At 40.9% G+C, this 19,224-nt stretch overlaps 1 protein-coding gene across 1 annotated transcript in view; it reads left to right on the top strand.

The window, feature by feature from the left end:
- Nucleotides 1-17,811, top strand: part of col7a1 (collagen, type VII, alpha 1) — a 65,913-nt gene extending 48,102 nt beyond the window's left edge. Inside the window, exons 88-119 of the mRNA XM_053438378.1 lie at nt 720-755; nt 921-980; nt 1,075-1,119; nt 1,204-1,239; nt 2,695-2,730; nt 2,811-2,870; nt 2,969-3,094; nt 3,180-3,251; nt 3,761-3,796; nt 3,887-3,946; nt 4,068-4,112; nt 4,584-4,619; nt 4,743-4,778; nt 5,555-5,611; nt 5,696-5,767; nt 6,029-6,100; nt 6,232-6,267; nt 6,363-6,443; nt 8,509-8,562; nt 8,797-8,850; nt 8,960-9,022; nt 9,107-9,169; nt 9,494-9,610; nt 10,747-10,824; nt 11,309-11,362; nt 11,502-11,550; nt 11,770-11,778; nt 13,129-13,212; nt 13,530-13,655; nt 14,268-14,420; nt 15,288-15,470; nt 15,577-17,811. Of these exons, the coding sequence (XP_053294353.1) occupies nt 720-755; nt 921-980; nt 1,075-1,119; nt 1,204-1,239; nt 2,695-2,730; nt 2,811-2,870; nt 2,969-3,094; nt 3,180-3,251; nt 3,761-3,796; nt 3,887-3,946; nt 4,068-4,112; nt 4,584-4,619; nt 4,743-4,778; nt 5,555-5,611; nt 5,696-5,767; nt 6,029-6,100; nt 6,232-6,267; nt 6,363-6,443; nt 8,509-8,562; nt 8,797-8,850; nt 8,960-9,022; nt 9,107-9,169; nt 9,494-9,610; nt 10,747-10,824; nt 11,309-11,362; nt 11,502-11,550; nt 11,770-11,778; nt 13,129-13,212; nt 13,530-13,655; nt 14,268-14,420; nt 15,288-15,470; nt 15,577-15,608 (2,121 nt within the window). The 3' untranslated portion in view covers nt 15,609-17,811. The remainder of the gene's footprint in view (nt 1-719; nt 756-920; nt 981-1,074; nt 1,120-1,203; nt 1,240-2,694; nt 2,731-2,810; nt 2,871-2,968; nt 3,095-3,179; nt 3,252-3,760; nt 3,797-3,886; nt 3,947-4,067; nt 4,113-4,583; nt 4,620-4,742; nt 4,779-5,554; nt 5,612-5,695; nt 5,768-6,028; nt 6,101-6,231; nt 6,268-6,362; nt 6,444-8,508; nt 8,563-8,796; nt 8,851-8,959; nt 9,023-9,106; nt 9,170-9,493; nt 9,611-10,746; nt 10,825-11,308; nt 11,363-11,501; nt 11,551-11,769; nt 11,779-13,128; nt 13,213-13,529; nt 13,656-14,267; nt 14,421-15,287; nt 15,471-15,576) is intronic.
- Nucleotides 17,812-19,224: the final 1,413 nt, after the last annotated feature.

A 19,224-nucleotide genomic window follows, 5' to 3' on the forward strand; every position in this document is an offset into this window, starting at 1 on the left:
TGCAGACAGGTGGACCCTATTTACTAATTATGTGACTTGCAAATGTGACTTGTGAATGCAATTGGTCGCACCAGATCTTTGTTAGGGGTTTCACAGTAAAGGGGGTGAATACATATGCACTCAACACTTTTCAGATTTTTATTTGTAAATAATTGTGAAATCCATGTAATATTTCCCCCCACTTCCAAATGATGCACTATTTTGTGTTGGTCCATTACATAAACTCACGATGAAATAAATTTTAATCTGTGGTTATACCATGACAAAATGTAGAAAAGTCCAAAGGGGGTGAATACTTATGCAAGGCACTGTATATAGTGCTTTTCTATTCTTATCAATAAATTCAGAGCCCTCTACAGTGCAAGTGGCTTCCATCCATATACATGCACAATATTAAACAATACTTCAATAATGCACTTTATGCTGTTTCTAGCACACACCATTCACACACTGTCAGGGGCAATGTGGAGTGAACCATCTCGCCCAAGGACACTTAAAAATGGTTAGAGGACGGTCCTCTCTACTTCCTGAGTCACGCTCACCCGTTTACATTCAGACGATGGTCAAAACAGATTAGCAGGAAGAATTGTGCATTTGTTGTGCGTCCATGCTGATGACGTCATGCTACATTGGGAGCTGGATTTTTGGGTTGATGTGATACTTGAAAGCTCCGGCTTTTAAGCACACAATGAAACATTATTTTTCTGCACTTTTCACAGGCAGTGGCTGGACCCCCTGGACCCAAAGGACAAATTGTGAGTCACTTTAATTAGCCCTGACATTGAGGTGTCTCTTTTTTTTAGTCGCAGACTTTTGAACACTATTAAACTCAGTTAATGCAGCCTGGTCCAGAAATAGAAAAACTAAAAACCTGAAGGTGAATCGAGCTGACGTTACTCTGCTGGTCCTGATTGACGCAGGGTCCATCTGGTCTAACGCTGCCAGGCACGGCTGGAGAGACAGGTCTACCTGGGGAGAAGGTGAGTCTGACCAAAGCCTTTAGATCTGAAGACTCTGTAAGTAAGACTGAAACAGTTCAGTGCTCTCTCATTGAAACTGCATGCTGTGATTCAGGGAAACAGAGGGGATAAAGGTGTTGCTGGCCTCAGAGGGGAAAGAGTGAGTATAATCCTGCTGTAAATCAACACACAAACTTAACGTTAACACAACAAAACGTTCAAGTGTGATTTGTCGTTACACTAGGGAGTGCCTGGTGAAGCAGGGGACCCTGGAGAAGATGTGAGTAAACCTTGCATGGTTCCGTTTTATACTGTGATGTGCTGACTGGCCATCCGTCTCATTCTAGTGAACAAGAAATTTAAAAAACACTTTATAGGATTCGTCACAAATTTTCACTTGGATTCAGCGATTAACTAGTTTGAGTCTGATGTTTAAAATGTCAAAGGTCAAGGTCACTTTAAAAAGATTGTTTTGGTCTCTCGAACAAGAGTCTGTCTTTTAAGGATTCTTCCCATTGTGAAGATTAGATTTCAGAGGGCAAAGGTCACAGGGTCCTTTTATCAGTCTGGAAAACGAAGACTGATACAATTCCATAGCCAGTAATTCTTCTGGTGTGGTCCGCTCCCGTTATCTAATGTCAAAATCATCAGATAAGCAGGTGAAACAATTTGTTGAATTTGCATTGGGTAGCTGGGACGTCTCCACAAATGTCTTGATGCAACGGAAGGAGTCAGGCTGAAAACACAATCAGGCCTTAACCAAATGAGAGACCAGTTAAATGCTTTACAGTGGTACAGTTTAAAAAATAAGTAATGGACTGGATAGCGCAGGAACGCCAAAACCCCTTCACACCACGGGGCCAAATCAAGAACTCTGCACGTAGTAGACATTGTCAAAGTCGTAAATCAAGAGAATCCTTCATAAATGTAAATACAGAGATTTACAAACCACTGGTAACGCTCAAGAACAGACATGCTGATGAGACTTTGTGAGAAAGCATCTTAAAAGTCGTCCCTGTTCTCGATCAAGATTCTTCAGACAGACGAAACCGAGATTAACTTGGAGAAGGAGGCGTATGGCAAATGAAACGACTCCTGATCCAATGACACCAGCTGTCAAACATGACGGAGTCAGTTCTGAGGAATGGGCATGTATGGCTGCCAATAGCACTGAGTCACTGATGTTTGATGATGTGACGTCTGATTGAAGTAGCTGGATGAATTCTGAAGTGCGCAGGGCTACACGATCCACTCAGATTCACGCAAATGCTGCAGAACTGATTGGACGGTGCTTCACAGTACAGACGGATAACGAACCAAATCATACTGCGAAAGCTATTGAGCATGCCTCTCACTTAGTGGCCAGAAAGACTCAGAAAGAGTGAGGGAGGCCTGGCAGAGCTTCTCGAGTGGGAGAAACTGTTTGGGGATGTGCACGGGCTCCAGCCTTCAAAGTCATTCACTGCAAATATGCTTTTTTTTATCCAAGTACTAAAAATAATACATATTTTAGTACATGCAGTTGCTTTTGAGGCTGTGGAAATGAAGGAGCTCTGTATAAAAATGCCTGTTATTCTTAAACAGTTAATATTTGTCTTAAACGTTATGTCATAAATGAATCACAACTGCAGAAACGTTGCATTTTGTTATTATTATTTACAATCAATTATTATTTTACTTTAAAATAAGCTATTACTAAAAAAATCCCAAAACATAAAATCTTCTTTTTATGCAGGGCGCGCAGGGACCTCCTGGATCAAAAGGAGATAAGGTGAGTTTTTGCTTTATGATTTATTATTTTCCATGAAACGAAACAGAATCAATGTAACAGTTTTGGAATTTGTGTTGCAGGGAGAGAAGGGCATCGGTCTGGCAGGTCCTCCGGGTCGGGACGGGCCTCAAGGTTTAAAAGTGAGTAACAGCATGTGGTGCAGCAGAGGATAATTTATGTATTTAGCTCTCTAATTAGTTACTGTGGTTAAAAAAATCTAAATGTGATTGTATTTCAGGGGGATCCAGGTCTTCCTGGTACAGCTGGTCCCCCAGGACCACTGGGAAAGTCTGGTACTGCTGGACCACCAGGCCTGAGAGGAGAAAGTGGACAATCCGGACCTCCAGGACCACCCGGGGAGAGGGTTCGTGGAGCTGCTGATCACATATTACTCTTTAACCTCAACCTCTGTGGTCTCATTTTCAACTAATGAGTTTCATTTCATTCAGGGTCTCCAAGGTTTTGGAGGCCGTGCTGGAAATGTTGGACCTCCTGGTCCTTCTGGACCTGCTGGACAAGCAGTGAGTTTACATCCTGGTTTTATTACACAGTGTTCATACAGAAGTTACTGTCTATAACCCGGACTTTGTGCATCTTTTGATGAATGCTTCTAGTCAGTTTTCTAAGGATAGTCTTCATGTAGTTTAATCTCTCTTACAGTTCTTATAAAGTTTTTCTGAGTAACTAACATATTTTGTAGGTTTGTGAAGACTGCTGGTTGAGGCATATTGTTTCCAGTATAGTAAGTTTAGTAATTCTAGTTATTTCATCAATGAAAAAGCAATGACATTTGGGCACTCTACTATTTAATACTACATTTTTCTATTTTATTTCTTTATTTATTCAATTGATTATTCTAACCATAACCTGTACATATAGCTGTATAAAAGATTGGTATGTTCAAAAGATCAATTAGATAAAATAAAATAAAAAATCTTTTATTTTTAATCAAGTAATCTGTCAGAGAGAGGATAAGAGAGAATTCAACAAATGTTATTTATTTAAAAAAAATCAATATTGTGTTTTCCAGGGCTCTGCTGGTACCAACGGGGTCAAAGGTGACAAGGTAACTACTCAAGCAGACAAATGTATCTGTTTAACTGCGTAAATGTTAATGGATTTTTTTTAAGGGTATTCATAACATTTTTGTTGCCAGGGGGAAGTTGGCGTTGGCATGCCTGGTCCCAGAGGAGAGAGAGGAGATCCAGGCCCCCGAGTAAGTCTTCGGTCGCTCTGTAATATCACTGAAAATGGTGATCTAATATGAACTGGCCTCTGGAGGATGGAAACTAAGAGTGACGTGGTTGTGTGTTTTCTTTTGTTTGTCATTGCTGTAGGGCGAGGAGGGACGAGCTGGCGTGGACGGGGAAAGAGGCTCATCTGTAAATATCAAATGTTTTCCTGTCAATCCATCACTCAGGAACACCACAGATATCGACAGACAGACACGCTTCAAGCTTTCAGGATCTGCTTCAGGGTTCTACTTTTAAAAGGCCCAATCCGTCGGTAGACCATCTACATGGAGGCATAGAGGGAAAAACAGCTGTATAAGATTATTTTTTCTCATGTGGTTATTATGGAGGAGCTATTATTTTCCAAGGACATTGCTTTTCTTAGACAATTAACTGACTATACTGATGATTATAACACTCTTCCTTTCTAGTGTTGATATGTAATATTTCAAAGCAATGTCAACAGGAGTGTAGTCTACCTGAGATCACTGAGATATTTTAATGAAAACTTGCTTAGGTGTAGAAACGTGCATGGTCTTTATGATGATGATTTTATTATTATTATTCGGATCACTATTATTGTGTAGCCATGAAGCATGTGTGTGTCTGTGTGTTCATCAGGGTCTCCCAGGGACTCGTGGGATTCGTGGAGAGAAGGTAAATACCATCAGTTCTTTTCTCACTGCAACTGTCCTCTTGTTTTAAGCAGCTCTAGCTTTGTCTTCTGCTCATCCATTCCAGTGAAACATATTGACGTGCTGTCAATCTTTTTTATTTCAGGGAGACGGCGGACTTCAAGGTGACAAAGGAGAGAAGGTGTGGACAATTTAATATCGAATAAGCTCCACTACTGCTCACTCTTCTCTCTCTTTGTTTATTCCCCTGGCCAAGGAGATTATGTTTTCATTTAGATGTGTTTGTCTGCTGTTTGTCACAAAAACCACAGGATGGATTAGCATGAATCTTGAGGGAAGGATGTGTTATGGGTCAGGAAAGAACCCATTCAACTTTGGTATAAATCCGGATCAGGGGGCAGAACCACTTTCTCTCACTTTCTGTTGCTTTTTTTCCCACTCCAGAGAGGGTGCTGTTTTTAGTTTTTTTTTACATTATGTTGTTTTCTCATTGAATCTTGTTTGAATTGTGATTAAATTAAAATCAGACATATTTAGGAGGTTAATTTCCACGATTGTGTGCAATATTACGTGGAAACATATAAAATCAGGATCTAGTGGATTTAAATGTGATTTCATTGGGCTGTAGGCTTTTTCCAGCCGCTGTTTGGTAGAAAGCTGTAACTACTTGGCTATAATGTTTGTTTTAATTTAAGGAGACCTTCGGGCCTTGGCAGATGTATGAGGGGCATTTTAGTTTGGCTAAATCCAACAGTGACACAAAATGGAGACAGAGGGAACTATATTGTTTGAAGTGGCTGTTTGTTAAAGATATTTACTGTATTGTGAGGAGGAGAAATAGGAGTAAACACAATGTTATACTAAGTGGCTCTCAGAAAATAGCAATAAGACGAAACATTGTGTGTTGATTTTTTGGCTTTGGTAAGAAACTGTTAACAACTGTACGCTCCCTCATAGGGGGACACTGTGCTCGTGGGAGGACCTACTGGAGAAAAGGGCAACAAAGGCGAAACAGTCAGTGAACACACAAGCATTTGTTTATTATACTAAAATTACTATTCTATTCTATATTCTTACATGTTTGGTTTTTCATTTTAGAGTGACAGGGGACCCAAAGGTGTGCAAGGAGAAAAGGGGGTGAAGGGTCAAGAAGGACCTCCAGGACAACAGGTAAATTATTTTGTCTTATTGTAACAGAGGTAATGGTTTTCATACTCTAATTATCTGTGAGTTTTTTTTCAGAGAAATAAACGAATTGTTTGGTGAGGTTATAACTGAAAATAGTGAACAATTTAGACGTGAGTTTCCAGGAGCACAAAAAGTCCTCTTCACTCTTATTGTTTTGCTCAACTAGTCGTCCAAAAGTGTTCCTGTGTGTTATTATGAATAGTTAATATATATAGTTGTCTGTATGTGTGTATTTAACATCAGGGTCTGAGGGGAGAACCAGGAGAGAGAGGCTCCACTGGGTTCCAGGGTGCACGTGGCCCTGGTGGACAGAAGGCGAGTTACACTGTGCATTTAGCTGTAATTAAAATCAGTATCATAATTAACAGTGAAGCCAGTCAGTGCGTCGTCGGAGCAGGTAATAGTGTCACAGCTTTAATTACTCTAATTCTGTTTTCTCGCTGCAGGGAGAAGCCGGTCAGCCCGGAGTACCCGGCGAATCGGTCTGTGCTTTTGCTTCCAACCAAACGCAGCTTCTTCATTTCCTTATGTGGGTTTCTCTCTGTGGTGTTCAGACGTGTTCTTTCTTGTCTTTCAGGGTTTATCAGGAAAAGACGGACTGTCAGGACACAAGGGCGACAAGGGAGAGCTTGGTATCGGAGGAATGAGAGGAGTGAAGGTATTTTCACTGTTTGTGAGGCAGTGTGTGTTCATTCTGTATTTTTCACGGGAATGGCGAAGACAGTCAAAAACCAACAACAGCTTAAAATGTATACCATTGCAAAGGATTAAAACAAATTCTATCATGAATATACATAGACAAAAGATTTTCTTCGACCTCAAAATCGTGTATGATAATTATTGTCTGAAATAATGAGGGTTTACTCAGCCTGAGACTGAATTCCCATTTCATTAGAATTCTGTTTGAATCACTAAACCAGTCAAATATGTTGGAGATGATTCAGAGGAAAGGAGGCAGGCTAGTGTTTCTATTATTAGTGTTATTATTATAATAAACTTTATGTCATCAGATGATCTCAATGTGATAAACATAATACAAATATTATACAGCCAGTCACACACTAGCATATACATTCAAATCACCCATATAATAATAAATGGTCGCAGTATCTTACAAATGGCACATTGTTAAAATTCTTCTAGTTACGTTAGCTCTGTATAAAAACAGGGGGAAGATGACTAGCATGGCTCCGTCCAAAGATTAATGATGAACTCAAATATAATAGTAATAAGTATAAAAACTACAATCCACTGTTTTCCATGAGGATTAGTACAGGGCTACATCTTGGAGCAGTAACTTTACCGAGACTTCACTGGTTTACTGGCAGCTAGTCAGATATGTAAAATCCCATAAAGTGGTGAATTGTCATTTTTGGAAAGATAAAACAAATAAGCTATAACATTATATAATGCATTGGTTGATGGATTTTGTTATCCTGGTAAGTTAGTTGCCTGTTTCATAGATTGTATGTAAAGCTGGACTCCATGTCTCCACCTCCTCCCACTATCAAGAAATGAAGCTAAAATATGTGAAAGCTGCCATCTTATGCATTTTAAGTCAGAGTCTGCATAGTAGCAACCGGGGCCTGGCGCTGTGCTAGCGATGTTCTGTCGATCATAACTCTGTGTGTATATATCCTTAACCAACCAGGAGTCAATCTCAGTTGTCAGTCAAGATGTTTCACCTTGTTTTTATAGCTTCAAATAACCAATTAAAACCAAATTTGCTTGAAACATAAACACTGGGGCATATATCAGTAAAAAAACTAACTAAAATCACAGAAACCGACCACCATTATTTGACGTGTACATTTTCTTTTTAGTTTAGTCCACATCTCATCCACTAACATGGAGGGGGCATCATTTATGACCTATAATGCAGCCATCTTATGGCCCATACTGGTGGCAATCGAATCAGTCTCGCTTCACATTTCGGGATTTGTCATCTTCAATCTTTATACACAGTCTGTGGAATGCACCTGTATAAAAATATGAATTAATTGTAAATTCTAATAAAGGGACATCATTATTGTATAGTCTATCGTATTACTACCACCTGCTGGACATGAGAGAAACAGCTTGTTGTAGCTGTCGTTATCTCACATCTCAAAGCTCCTTTTCTTAATCTCTGCTGGACTTTGGACCCAAGTGAAACAATGTGCAGACATCTTTTATAAATCTCCTGGGACCTAAAGTTCAAGCAAATTTTGGTCAAAACTCGGCTGTAGTTGTTACAAGGACATGAATATGGTCTGAATCTTCACACCCCATTTATATATATATAAAACTATTTTTAATCTGCAGTAATGTAGGCAGAATTGTCAACTTTATGTTAGTAATATTTAGGTGTTATGATGTATAACATGCAGAATGGGAGTGAATGATATTTCCTTCCCCATGCTCATGCTCTTTATCATTACTCTACAGTACATTTTATGAACTATAGCATTAAAGCTGTATCCAAGTTTCCTGTACGTGGGTTCACTGTCGAGGCGGCTACCTCTGCATCATATCCGCTCTTGTTGGGAGCTTTTATGCTAAATGTGTTTCTCTGTATGTAGAAGTGCACGCTCTTGTGCACAGGAACCAGCCTGTGTGGTGGGTCAGTGCATGGATGTACGGATGTGCTCTCTGATGGTTTAATGCATTTTGTCTCTTTGTGACTCACCAGTCTGTTTTCAGAAACACAGATTTCTGTCAGTGATACACTTGTATGTTTCCAGGGTGACCGAGGACCCAAGGGGGCTTGTGGTAGCGATGGACCCAAAGGAGATAAGGTGAGATGGAGACTGACAGAAAAATGGTACATTGTCGGAAGAAGACAAGAAACGGCTTTGAACTTTGGGATTTTTATTCTTTTATAATATCTAATAAACAGAAGCATGTTTTACATATAGTGTTAACTGCTGGTGTATGAAGCCTGCGAGTGAATAAATGAAGTGAGTCAGACTTGTATGAGTCACATATGGCGTGGCAAGTAAAACTAAATGTGTGAGGGTGTATGTGCTCAGGGGGATGCTGGTATTCATGGACGATCGGGCTTACCAGGAAGAAAAGGTGAACAGGTATGACTCATAATCTGTAGGAAAGAAATGCATCATGTGGTGTGTCATGTGTCTTTATGTGACTTTTAAAGATTGGTTGTCATCAGTCTCTGCTCTCTGCGTTTTTCAGGGGGAAGTCGGACTCTCTGGGGCCTCTGGCAGCCCCGGAAAAGAAGGACTAGTGGGCCCCAAGGTATGCACTCTATTTTAATCAAATGTATTAGTGCAACGACTTCCTCTCAGAGTGAAGTATAACTACTTTTCTTTGTCTTTGTAGGGAGATCGTGGTTTTGATGGGCTTGCGGGACCCAAAGGAACTCAGGGAGAGAAAGGTGAAAGGGTGAGTTGGTAACTTACTCTTCTCTGGCACTGTTTTCATTCCGGTCTAAAAGTAACCTCATGACAATATGATACATATTTGTATTCTTTTTATTTTATTTATTTCAGTTTTGCCCCTGGCCCACACTGACTCGCTCACTGTGAGACCCTTTTCCTGCTGTAATCTCACATTGGGGGGCTTCCAGAAAAGACATTTAGTCCAACTGACTCAGACATTGCGTTCTAAAAAAAAGAGGCAATAATTTCAGTAAAATGTCGGCACTTCAATGCATGTCTGATAAAAGCTTGAGGGATATGTAATTAACCGTCACTGTGCTTCATGTAGGGAGTGCCTGGTGTGCCTGGCCCTCCCGGTCTCAGAGGAGTGGACGGGGCCCCCGGCCTGACTGGGTCTCAGGGACCGGCTGGTGCTAAAGGCCCTGAGGGGCTCCAGGGACAGAAGGTAAATATTCACACTGTGGTTTGATGATGGCTTATTTTTACACTCTGGTCCAGATTTCTCTATGTGGGTCGAGGTCTATTGAGGGGAACATAGAATAGGACATAGTGACATTTCAACAATCGCTTGTTACATCAGCAAATGGATGCAGCATCAACTGAAGGACAGATTCGATGGTGATCCAGCAAAGAACAGTACAGTATTTAGAAGGGAAAAAAGTATGAATTATTTCACTGAGTGATGGCACGAAATAGCAGCTGTCAGAGGTGCCTGAGAGGCCCAGTGGCAACATAAAATAGCTTTGACTTTAAAGGCTGATGAGACTGAATAAAAACAGAATACAGCCCTTTTTATCTCCTTTTAGCTTGTTCTCTTCTTTCTTCTTCACCTGTCTGAAGGTTTTGATTGAAGACAGCAGGTGACAGGAGAGCAGGAACTTTGCTTTCACTCTTTCTGATCAAGGCGTCTTTCGTCTGACATATTGGATTCAGTCTAAATCTATAACTGAATGAAACCAGTATTCTTCTGTTGTACATTATGAAAAGCAGGCAGAGTGTACAGTATGTTCTTCTTATGCAGTGGGATGGAAAAAGTAACTCAGATTAGAATGGTACTCAGTAGAGCGCATACTTCCACCAAAGGCCAACAGTCCCTGTAGATTCAATCACGCTGCATCAAATTTCACACACTCATAGATATCAGTTCCTCTAATATATGCCTTATTTCAGCAATTTATAAAAATCCATGCATTACGGAGGTTTGAGTCCTCCTGCAGCAGCCGCAAGATTAAAACATTAGCAAAGATAAAGGAAAAAAACACTATATAATATATAATGATATACAATATGACAAAAGAAATGGAAAATGGATGTGCTTGGTAGAGACAATTTAGTTAGAACATAGAACTTAGAACTAGTATATTTAAGACATAATTGCCGTGTATGTAACAGAACTGCATTAAGCACAAAAGTCTTTAGACAAACATTAGTTTGGACACAAACGATAACAGTTCATTTTTTACCAATTTCCAGACACTATATAAGCATGGAACTTTATTGTTGTTGTTGTTGTCTGAAAGTCTTGTGTTCACTGTTTTAGCTTTTTTATTTACTTATAATGTTGTTGTTTGTGTGTGTCAGGGAGAGAGAGGGCATATCGGTCCCTCCGTGACGGGTCCACGCGGTATCCCAGGTATCCCGGGGGAGCGAGGAGGGCAGGTTAGTGCCACATTGTCTCCTTCTGTATGATGGTTGTTTCCATCGTCCCAGGCAGGAGTCTAATGTTGAGGTCAGGAGATTTCTATTGCAAAACTATCTTAGAACCATCACACAGTGACAGCACTGAGTTGCTCATTTCACGATGTGCCATATGCAGACAGTTCTCTCAGGGAGGCTGGATTTCCTCGCTCTCGTGATCCCCTCAGCAAAGGGCTTCGTCGCTCTGACAGTTACATTTGTATGCACCGAAAACTAGTTATTTAAAATGACAACCACATATTGTTAAAGCTTCTTGAGGACACAGGTCATTAAGCCTGAAGTGGCACATTTGTTATGTGTCTGTAGGAGTCACTATTTTAGATTTAACTATTCACTTTGACTTTGCATTAGGTTCTTGAGTTGCATCTGGTCTCAGTTTAATGAAGTAATGTGCTACAAGCCTCTCTGTGGGTCGCGTTTGTCCTCATACCTGTCTTTGTTGCAGGGAGAGATGGGCCCAGATGGAGCCAAGGGAGACAGAGGAGAGCCAGGCATGACGGTCAGTGCGTGATCCTTGCCTTGAGGCTCAAAGACACTGTTACCCACACACACACACACACACACACACACACACACACACACGAGTCGATGTTGGGGTTGTACTTTTGTCATGTTTCCCTCTTTTATTTTGAATTCAGGAGAATGACATCAGAGATTATGTTCGCTCCGAGATGAGTCAGCACTGTGGTGAGTCTTTTCTACGCAGCCTGCATCGCTAATTTCTAAAAATGTTGTCCCCACGTTGAACTTCAGATGGTAATCACAGCATATGAGTCACAGCCTTAGCTCAACTCGATGTCACTCTCAAAATGTGTATAAGAGTACAGCGATGACATGTCATTTAAAACTGACCTTTATCCTTCCCTCTCTTTCTGCTTCCTCCCTCTCCATCTGTCTGATTCTCAGCGTGCGGAGGTGAGTGAGCCGCTCGACCGCTGCAGCGGAGAGGAATGTTGACAGAAGGGCTGTGATTTAGCATGAGTCACAGTGGCATACTGTATCACATATGCTGCTGCAGAGTCTGTCGCTCTCATTTATTGTAACATTTTCACAAAGACAGAAGTGCATTTGCCCTCGTTTGGCAAATCAGTTAAACACACAAATGCACACAAAAAAACAATCAAGGGAATTCATGTCTGTTTGCATTTGTTTGAACGACAGGACACAACTAACACACTCCCAGTCCTGGTTCTTTTTCAGAAGAATCCTGAATATTATCAATAGAGACGGGGAATTGAAATATCTGCTGCTGTGTCTGGGTTTTGTGTGATGGTTCTGATTCTGTCTTTTTGAACATGTTGCAATTTACAGTCATGTCTCAGTATTTAAAGTCTTTGTCAAGTCCTTTTAATTAATAGTTTATAGTTTATATTAATAGAGACATTTGTATTTGCATGGATGCAATGTTCTGACTAAGGTAATAGCCTCTCACCATAGTGCATGTTGTTTATAAATCCTAAACTAACCAACAGGCTTGATTCAATGAAATATTTTCACAACTAGAGCAGAGCGCATACCTCCGCCAAGATCCAACAGTCCCCTTACATTTAATACATCTGCACCGTATTGCAAACGCTCAGAAATATCTGCTTCCTATTTTTTTTCATCAAGTTCCATCAATTATTCCCTGGGAAACTCATGTTGTCTCTTGGCTCATGTTCCATCAATTCGCCAATTCCGTCGGAAATCTGTTGCATGATCCTGCAAACAAACAGACTAGGGGTGAAAACAAGTTCCTTGGCGGAGATAAAAATTGAATATGTAAATAAATGTGAACTCTCCCTGACATTTGAAATAACATGAATCAATGTAGGACCACATCAGGGTGATGAAGATACAGTTAGATAAGTCATTATATCAATGATGATGTGGCAGGTTGCTCACAAATATGCAGCGTCTTGAACTCAAGTCAAAAATTGGAGCTCTCGAGTGCGACACAAGTCCATGAAGCAGCGGCTTGACTCCTTTCCAGTTTTTGGAAGATCATGTTGGCCAGTCTTGCAAAAACGTTGTTATTCCTTTTGGTGTGTATGTTTCAGTGTTGGAATGGGGGGAATGATTTTTGTGGTGCATCTGGGGCTGTTGTTGGCTCACATGTCCAAAGGTCTTACCTTCAGGATGTTCCATGCTTTCTTTTTTGCCTTTCCAACCTCCCTCTTCTCCCTCCTGTGTAACACTCACCTGGTCTTCCTCTCTCCCCGAGTTCTGTCTCCATTCCCTCGGTGTCCCCGTTCACTCCTCCTTTTCCTTCTCTGGCTCTCTCAGGTTCAGGCCCGGACCCTCGGTCAGGGCCCCCGGTCAGGGCTCGGCCTGCACTCGAGCAACAACTGGTCCGAAAGGGTGAGGAGGGTGAGTGTGTCCATCGCTCTGCTGGTCGGGCTCGCTGTCTGTTTGTGTCTCTTACAAACAGGATTATGATGGTGGTGATGGAGACCTCTGAATACTGGGTGGTTTTCTCAACGAGAAAACAGAGTACTCCATTTGTGGTTATATGCAGACAAACCCAGATATGAGGGTTTACTCTTGCCTCTATTTACCTGTCTGCTGTAGTATTTTGGAGCTTCTTGTGTTGACGTGGTCGGGATCCTTCCCTCTGTCTGAAGCTTGGCGGTTGGCAGGTTGAGGTGAAGGATCTCTGACCCCGTGTGGCCCTGCTCTCCTTTCAGGTCGTGAGCTGCGTGTGGTGGTGAATACCAACGACCCGGACTACGAGCACGTTTACTCCATCGAGGCCTACGACGACCCCATGGATGAACTGCTCTACTTCACACCCTCTGCCAATCAGAGCGATGGTACTGTGTCTTTCATGATATGTCCAATGTCGTCATGCAATGAAGTTGCACTTTCCGACACCCTGAGCTACCTCTTGAGCCACAGCCGCCCACAGTAGACAGAATATGAGACAAAGCAGAAGTAATGATTTTACTCACCTCACAATGACCCTGACATTAACCAAATAAATTCACACTCTATCAACATATCTGTTCCACGTGGTAAACAGAGGATGGCGTGTCAAATTGTATTTGGTTTATTCAATCTGCTCATTATCCAATTTGTGCTGGAAGAGCATGTCTGCTAATTAGTGTCTGTGTTTCACTTTGTGCTCATTTCACGATTGTAGATTTGTCACACAGCCGGCTACAAGCACACGCAGCACCCTGAGTCTGTGACCTTACAGCATCAGTATCTGACTGTATCATCACATTAATGTTTCGTTCTCTTTTGTGTGTTTCTGCTGAATGTGTCCACACTGTTGCTGTGTGTGTGTGTGTGTGTGTGTGTGTGTGTGTGTGTGTGTGTGTGTGTGTGTGTGTGTGTGTGTGTGTGTGTGTGTGTGTGTGTGTGTGTGTGTGTGTGTGTGTGTGTGTGTGTGTGTGTGTGTGTGTGTGTGTGTGTGTCGACAGGTGAGGCTGTCGAAAAGGAATCAAAGAATACAGTCAAAGTTGAACCAAAAAAATCAGCCAGGTCTGACATTCAGCAAAAAGCAGCAGCTGCTGGTCAGAAACCAGTCAAACAGTCCAAATCAGTCAGGGCCAAGAGGACAGTCAAAGGGGAAGGTAAACCAGCTCACGTGCCGTCATCTCGGTTCGGGATTGAATTATGGCTGATCTTTGCCCGCATGGTGTCTGGCCCTGTCTGTGTGTCTCAGGCTGCCCTGCTGTTTATTGAAGCTGCTTTCAGACAGGCACTGAACTCCTGATATTCCTGTATGTGACAACGCAAATATCCGAGTGAGAGGCTCCAGACTTTCTCCTGACTTTCTCCGGCCAGTAACTCCGAAGAATGTCTGAAGGAGCTGATGTGAAAACTCAGCAGGAGATTCTCTGGAGGATTCACCCCGAGGGAGCGGACACACAACAGATGCATAAATGAAAGAAAAACTGATTAATTCAAATATCTCAGGATGGGAAGGTGGAGCCTAACAGGTAGAAGACACGTTAGATGTCGAGAGAGCATTTGATGTCGAGGTGCTGTAAACAAAAACACATGATTTCTGCAGCTGAATCGATACGTCCCGGCCTTCCTCTGCCTGCTGCAGAGGTGTTGTTGTGAACACGTCTGAACAGAGAATCTCCTGCTGCCTTGTTCATGTCTGACGGGAAAACCTCAGAGAAAGTCTGGACCCAATTCTGCAGACAGACTTAATGTCTGAAAACGGCTTTAGAGGCATATTTGCTTCCAGTAAAATATACTACATGCAATCTTTCACTGCTGATGTCTTCCTTTGCATTTCAAATTGATAAAGAGGTTGGTTTTGATTGAGTTTTGATCTAAGTGGTTATGAGTGCTTGTCTTTGGTCCCCTTCTGCTTCTTAATGCTCCTCTGCTCATTTTTTGCCTGGCTTTCCCTCTCCTCGATGTGTGCATACCTTGTAGTGTCTGGGTGTGCACACTTTTTACGTGTGTGTGTGTGTGTTGTGCAGCTCCAGCAGAACTGTGTCAGCTTCCCATGGATGAGGGGAACTGTGGAAGATACACTCTGCGCTGGTACTTTAACCATAAGACTCAGGCCTGCAGGCCTTTCATCTACAGCGGCTGTGAGGGGAACGACAACCGCTTCCTCGAGCTGGAGGACTGCGAACAGGCCTGCCTTGGGGGGGCTGAAGGTAAACACATACACACACACACACACACACACACACTCTCACTAGCTCACTCTAGTGTTTGTGAGGTACTGAATGTATGCATTCTAACAAAGGATGTGTTGTGCAGGTGATCCTCGTCCCTTGAAGACAGCACGGTGATTGTGGCCACTTCTCCCTCAGCCACAGGAATGTTAATATAGCTTTATATGCCTTTTATAGATCATTACTTTGTCCAATGCCAATGGTCAAGATTTTTTTTTGTTTATTTATTGTTTCTTTAAACACAACCAAACTTCACCCTGGGTTGAGAGGAGATACCAGAGAGCCTCCTCAGTTTATTTCTTGAAACTATGCAAAACAGTGTTTGTTAGGTTTTTAATATTTGCACACTGAATATTGAAAAAAATTATTGAATCCCTAATTAACCCATAGCACAGTATTGACATACTTCATTGCTTTAGTTTAATGTTGAACATATACATAAAGACATGGAGAAGACTGATCACCTGACTCACCTTTTAGACTTTAATACAATGTTGCTTTAGTAAAAAACAGTTTGGTAAATGTCACGGTGCTCATCTTTGACTCTGCACATTGTCATTAGGTGTTTGCATCATGGGTTCCCAATTTGACCCAAAATAACCAGGCCAGAGACAGGCGACCCCATTAAGTAAAAACACACAAAAAAGTCCTTAAAGAATAAAAACGGCAAACATGTGAATGAAAGTTAAACACGACCATCCATTGCGTTAATAAAAAATATAATTTGGTAAAACAATACATGCATATCTCTGTTTCCACCCTCTCCTTCCCACTTAAATGAAACCAAAGACGTAACCTTGTAAAAAATCTGAACTCAGTCTTCTATTGTTTGGTATTTATTTGTTTCTTGTGCACAGTTTGTGTCCTGGTGATCTGAGTCATTGACAAAAGCTGCAACAATCTGGGCCATTTCTCCCTCAGTGCTTCTTGGCACCTTAAAAACCTTATAAAGTGGCTGATGATCAGATCTCCATTAACGCTGAAAGATACTGCTAATTAGAATTCAACTTGCTATGACTCAGCTGTGTTGCCGTCTTTGTAATCATGATCCTCAGAGCTGTCGCCTGAATTAATGTGTCGGGAAGGAAGGAGAAAGTCTAAAGCAACCATAATTGCAGTCAAACACATGAAAGCTGTTTTAGCAAAGAGGAACACAAGTAGACACTTAAGCCACACTTAATGAAATACAACAAACAGGAAATTATAATAAATGACAAGCTGCACCTTCCATGAAGTTATCGAACCGGTTGTTAATAAGGATGTTGTGTTTATTGTAATTATTATATTTACTGTAGCAACGTGGGCTGAGTTGTGTGTGTTTTTCACTCATTAAATTAAAAAGACATTTCAGTCAGTTAGGTTAGCTAATGCTCTAAAGACAAAGCCCAGTTGTATGAATGAGAATTGTAGTAAGGAATGAAAAAACAGAGAATAAATGATGAAATCATGCAGAGTTGATTTAAAACCAAAAAGGTTTAAATAAAAATGATTTATAACATTTCCACAAGGTTATTTAAAGAACAAGAACCTGAAATATTACATGTTAACACTGCATACAAATCTAAATACAAACTAGAATGACACTCGGCACAGTGCTTATCTCAATGTTTGGTTAGAAACTGTTGAAGATGTTAATAAACTCCTTCCACCAAGTTCAGTAGAAATCTGTTCTGCAATATTTTTGTAATCCTGCCGACAATAAATGAGCAAATAACTAAATATTTTATACAATTTAATCGCGTCTTTGTAGAGAAAAGAAGACTTTAACAGAAAGTAACCCCGAGCAGAACCACCTAACTTCAGCCCACAGCATCGTACACACAACAGAGTTTGAAGTCCTGGCGGCTATTCTGTTCTTATCAGGTAGACTCAGATATAAAATCCAACCAGATGCTCCCCACTCCTTTAGACACCTCTAACTTTAAGTCATCTTATTTAACCAGGGCAGAAACCTAAACTTCAGAACCTCTAATGTCAGAAATAACTCCCCTCACTTCTCCACACAATTACAACTATTAATGCACAAATATACTGGGTTATTATGCTGGATATAGTTTTATAATTTGTATTAAATATGAAGAATCAAGCACAATATTTTTAGACTGTCTTTGTACATAATGGTTTTATTATTTGGGGGGAAGTTGCATATCTGACCATGACTGCATGTTTACCTGCCAGAGAAAAGGTGCTATTTTAAAATGTATTTTTATACTGTTTATTGGAAATGGAACAAGTTTTTGTGTGGTGCAAATCATTTTGTCTCTTAAGTATTATGAAACTTTAATAAGCATTTTTAATAAACCAAATGTTTGAATAAAAATACAGTTGGTGTGTTCTGTGTTCTGCACATGGTGCTTTTGAAGTCGTCCCAGTCTTTTTGATTATGACGATAAGAACTAACGATAATGTTTGCGATTTATTTAGTTTATTTCATAATCTTTCTTGATATGATCTTTAAGTGCTTACAAAGAATGGGATATTCCAATTTATGGAAATCATGACACAAGGGGTTAATGGAGAAGATGAGGAGATAAGGTTCTGTCAAGTGTGGGTACGTGTGTTTGTACGTGCGTGTGTGTGTGTGACTGATATAGATGTTCTAATTTCATCTGCAGATTCTAGTAATGAGAGGATTTTCTGCTTGTTGGCCATGAGTCCTCCTCCCTCGGGTTTTTCTATGCTCTCTGCCCCCACTTGATTCCCCTGGTGGGACACACACTGACTCCATATCCACTTCATCACACGTCAACTGGCCTCAAACCGCTTCCTCGACAACTTTCCTCCTCTTCCTCCACCTGACTTCATTTCAGAAAGGTAGCTCAGTCAGCACTTTATTGTGCTGGGTGCCTCCATGACAGCTCTAACAAATCATGCACACTGTGTTGTGGACAGGATCACAATGCGCTGACAGTGTCTGTGGATGTAAAGATAAACAGAGGAGAAAGGCCTCAAACGGCTCAGGGGATGAGCAAAGACAGGCCACAGTGCAAACTGCTGCAGTGAAACACTTAACTACCACTACTCACACTACTGATTTTTGAAATAATGCTCGTACTTTATTTGAAGGCTGGTGTTGTTTTTGTTCAGGTTCTCCTTGTTGAATATGGTTAAAGATTAAATTAAACTTTAAATTGCAACAACCACCAGTCTTCAATCCTCTGGGATGGCTCTCCACCAGATCGTAGAACCTGGCTGCAGGGGTTTGTTGTCATTCAGCCACAGGAGCTAGGTGTCACAGGATTCAGTTCTGTTCCAGTTCTTCTTTGTATGCATTGTTGTCATGCTAAGTGAAGAGGACCGTACCCGAAAATGTTAAACTGGATGAAAACAGTATGCTGTAACCAGTGGTGGAAGAATTATCAAAATAATTTACCTACTAACTTTAGCTATCGAGAAGAAAAGCACAGAATGACACTGTTCAAAGTGTTATGTTAATATACATATAAATCTATTTGAATATTTTATGTATGCGGATGGTAGGATTTTTAACAATGCTAAATCTTTTTTGAAGCTGGTCATGTATTTTTGGTTAAAGTTCTAATCTTATTTAATTTCCGCATAAATGTATTGGAATAACGCACAATATTTCCCTTACTATTGTACTCTGCTTTCAACTACAAGCTAGTAGCATGATCATTTCGATTTCCCATGAAAAACAACCCCGGACTCTAAGTACATAATAGTTTTATCCAGTACTGTAATTGCAGCTTGGTATTGCTAAATTAGATATATT

This window comes from Pleuronectes platessa, chromosome 2, assembly GCF_947347685.1.
Source record: "Pleuronectes platessa chromosome 2, fPlePla1.1, whole genome shotgun sequence".
Classification (NCBI taxonomy): domain Eukaryota; kingdom Metazoa; phylum Chordata; class Actinopteri; order Pleuronectiformes; family Pleuronectidae; genus Pleuronectes; species Pleuronectes platessa.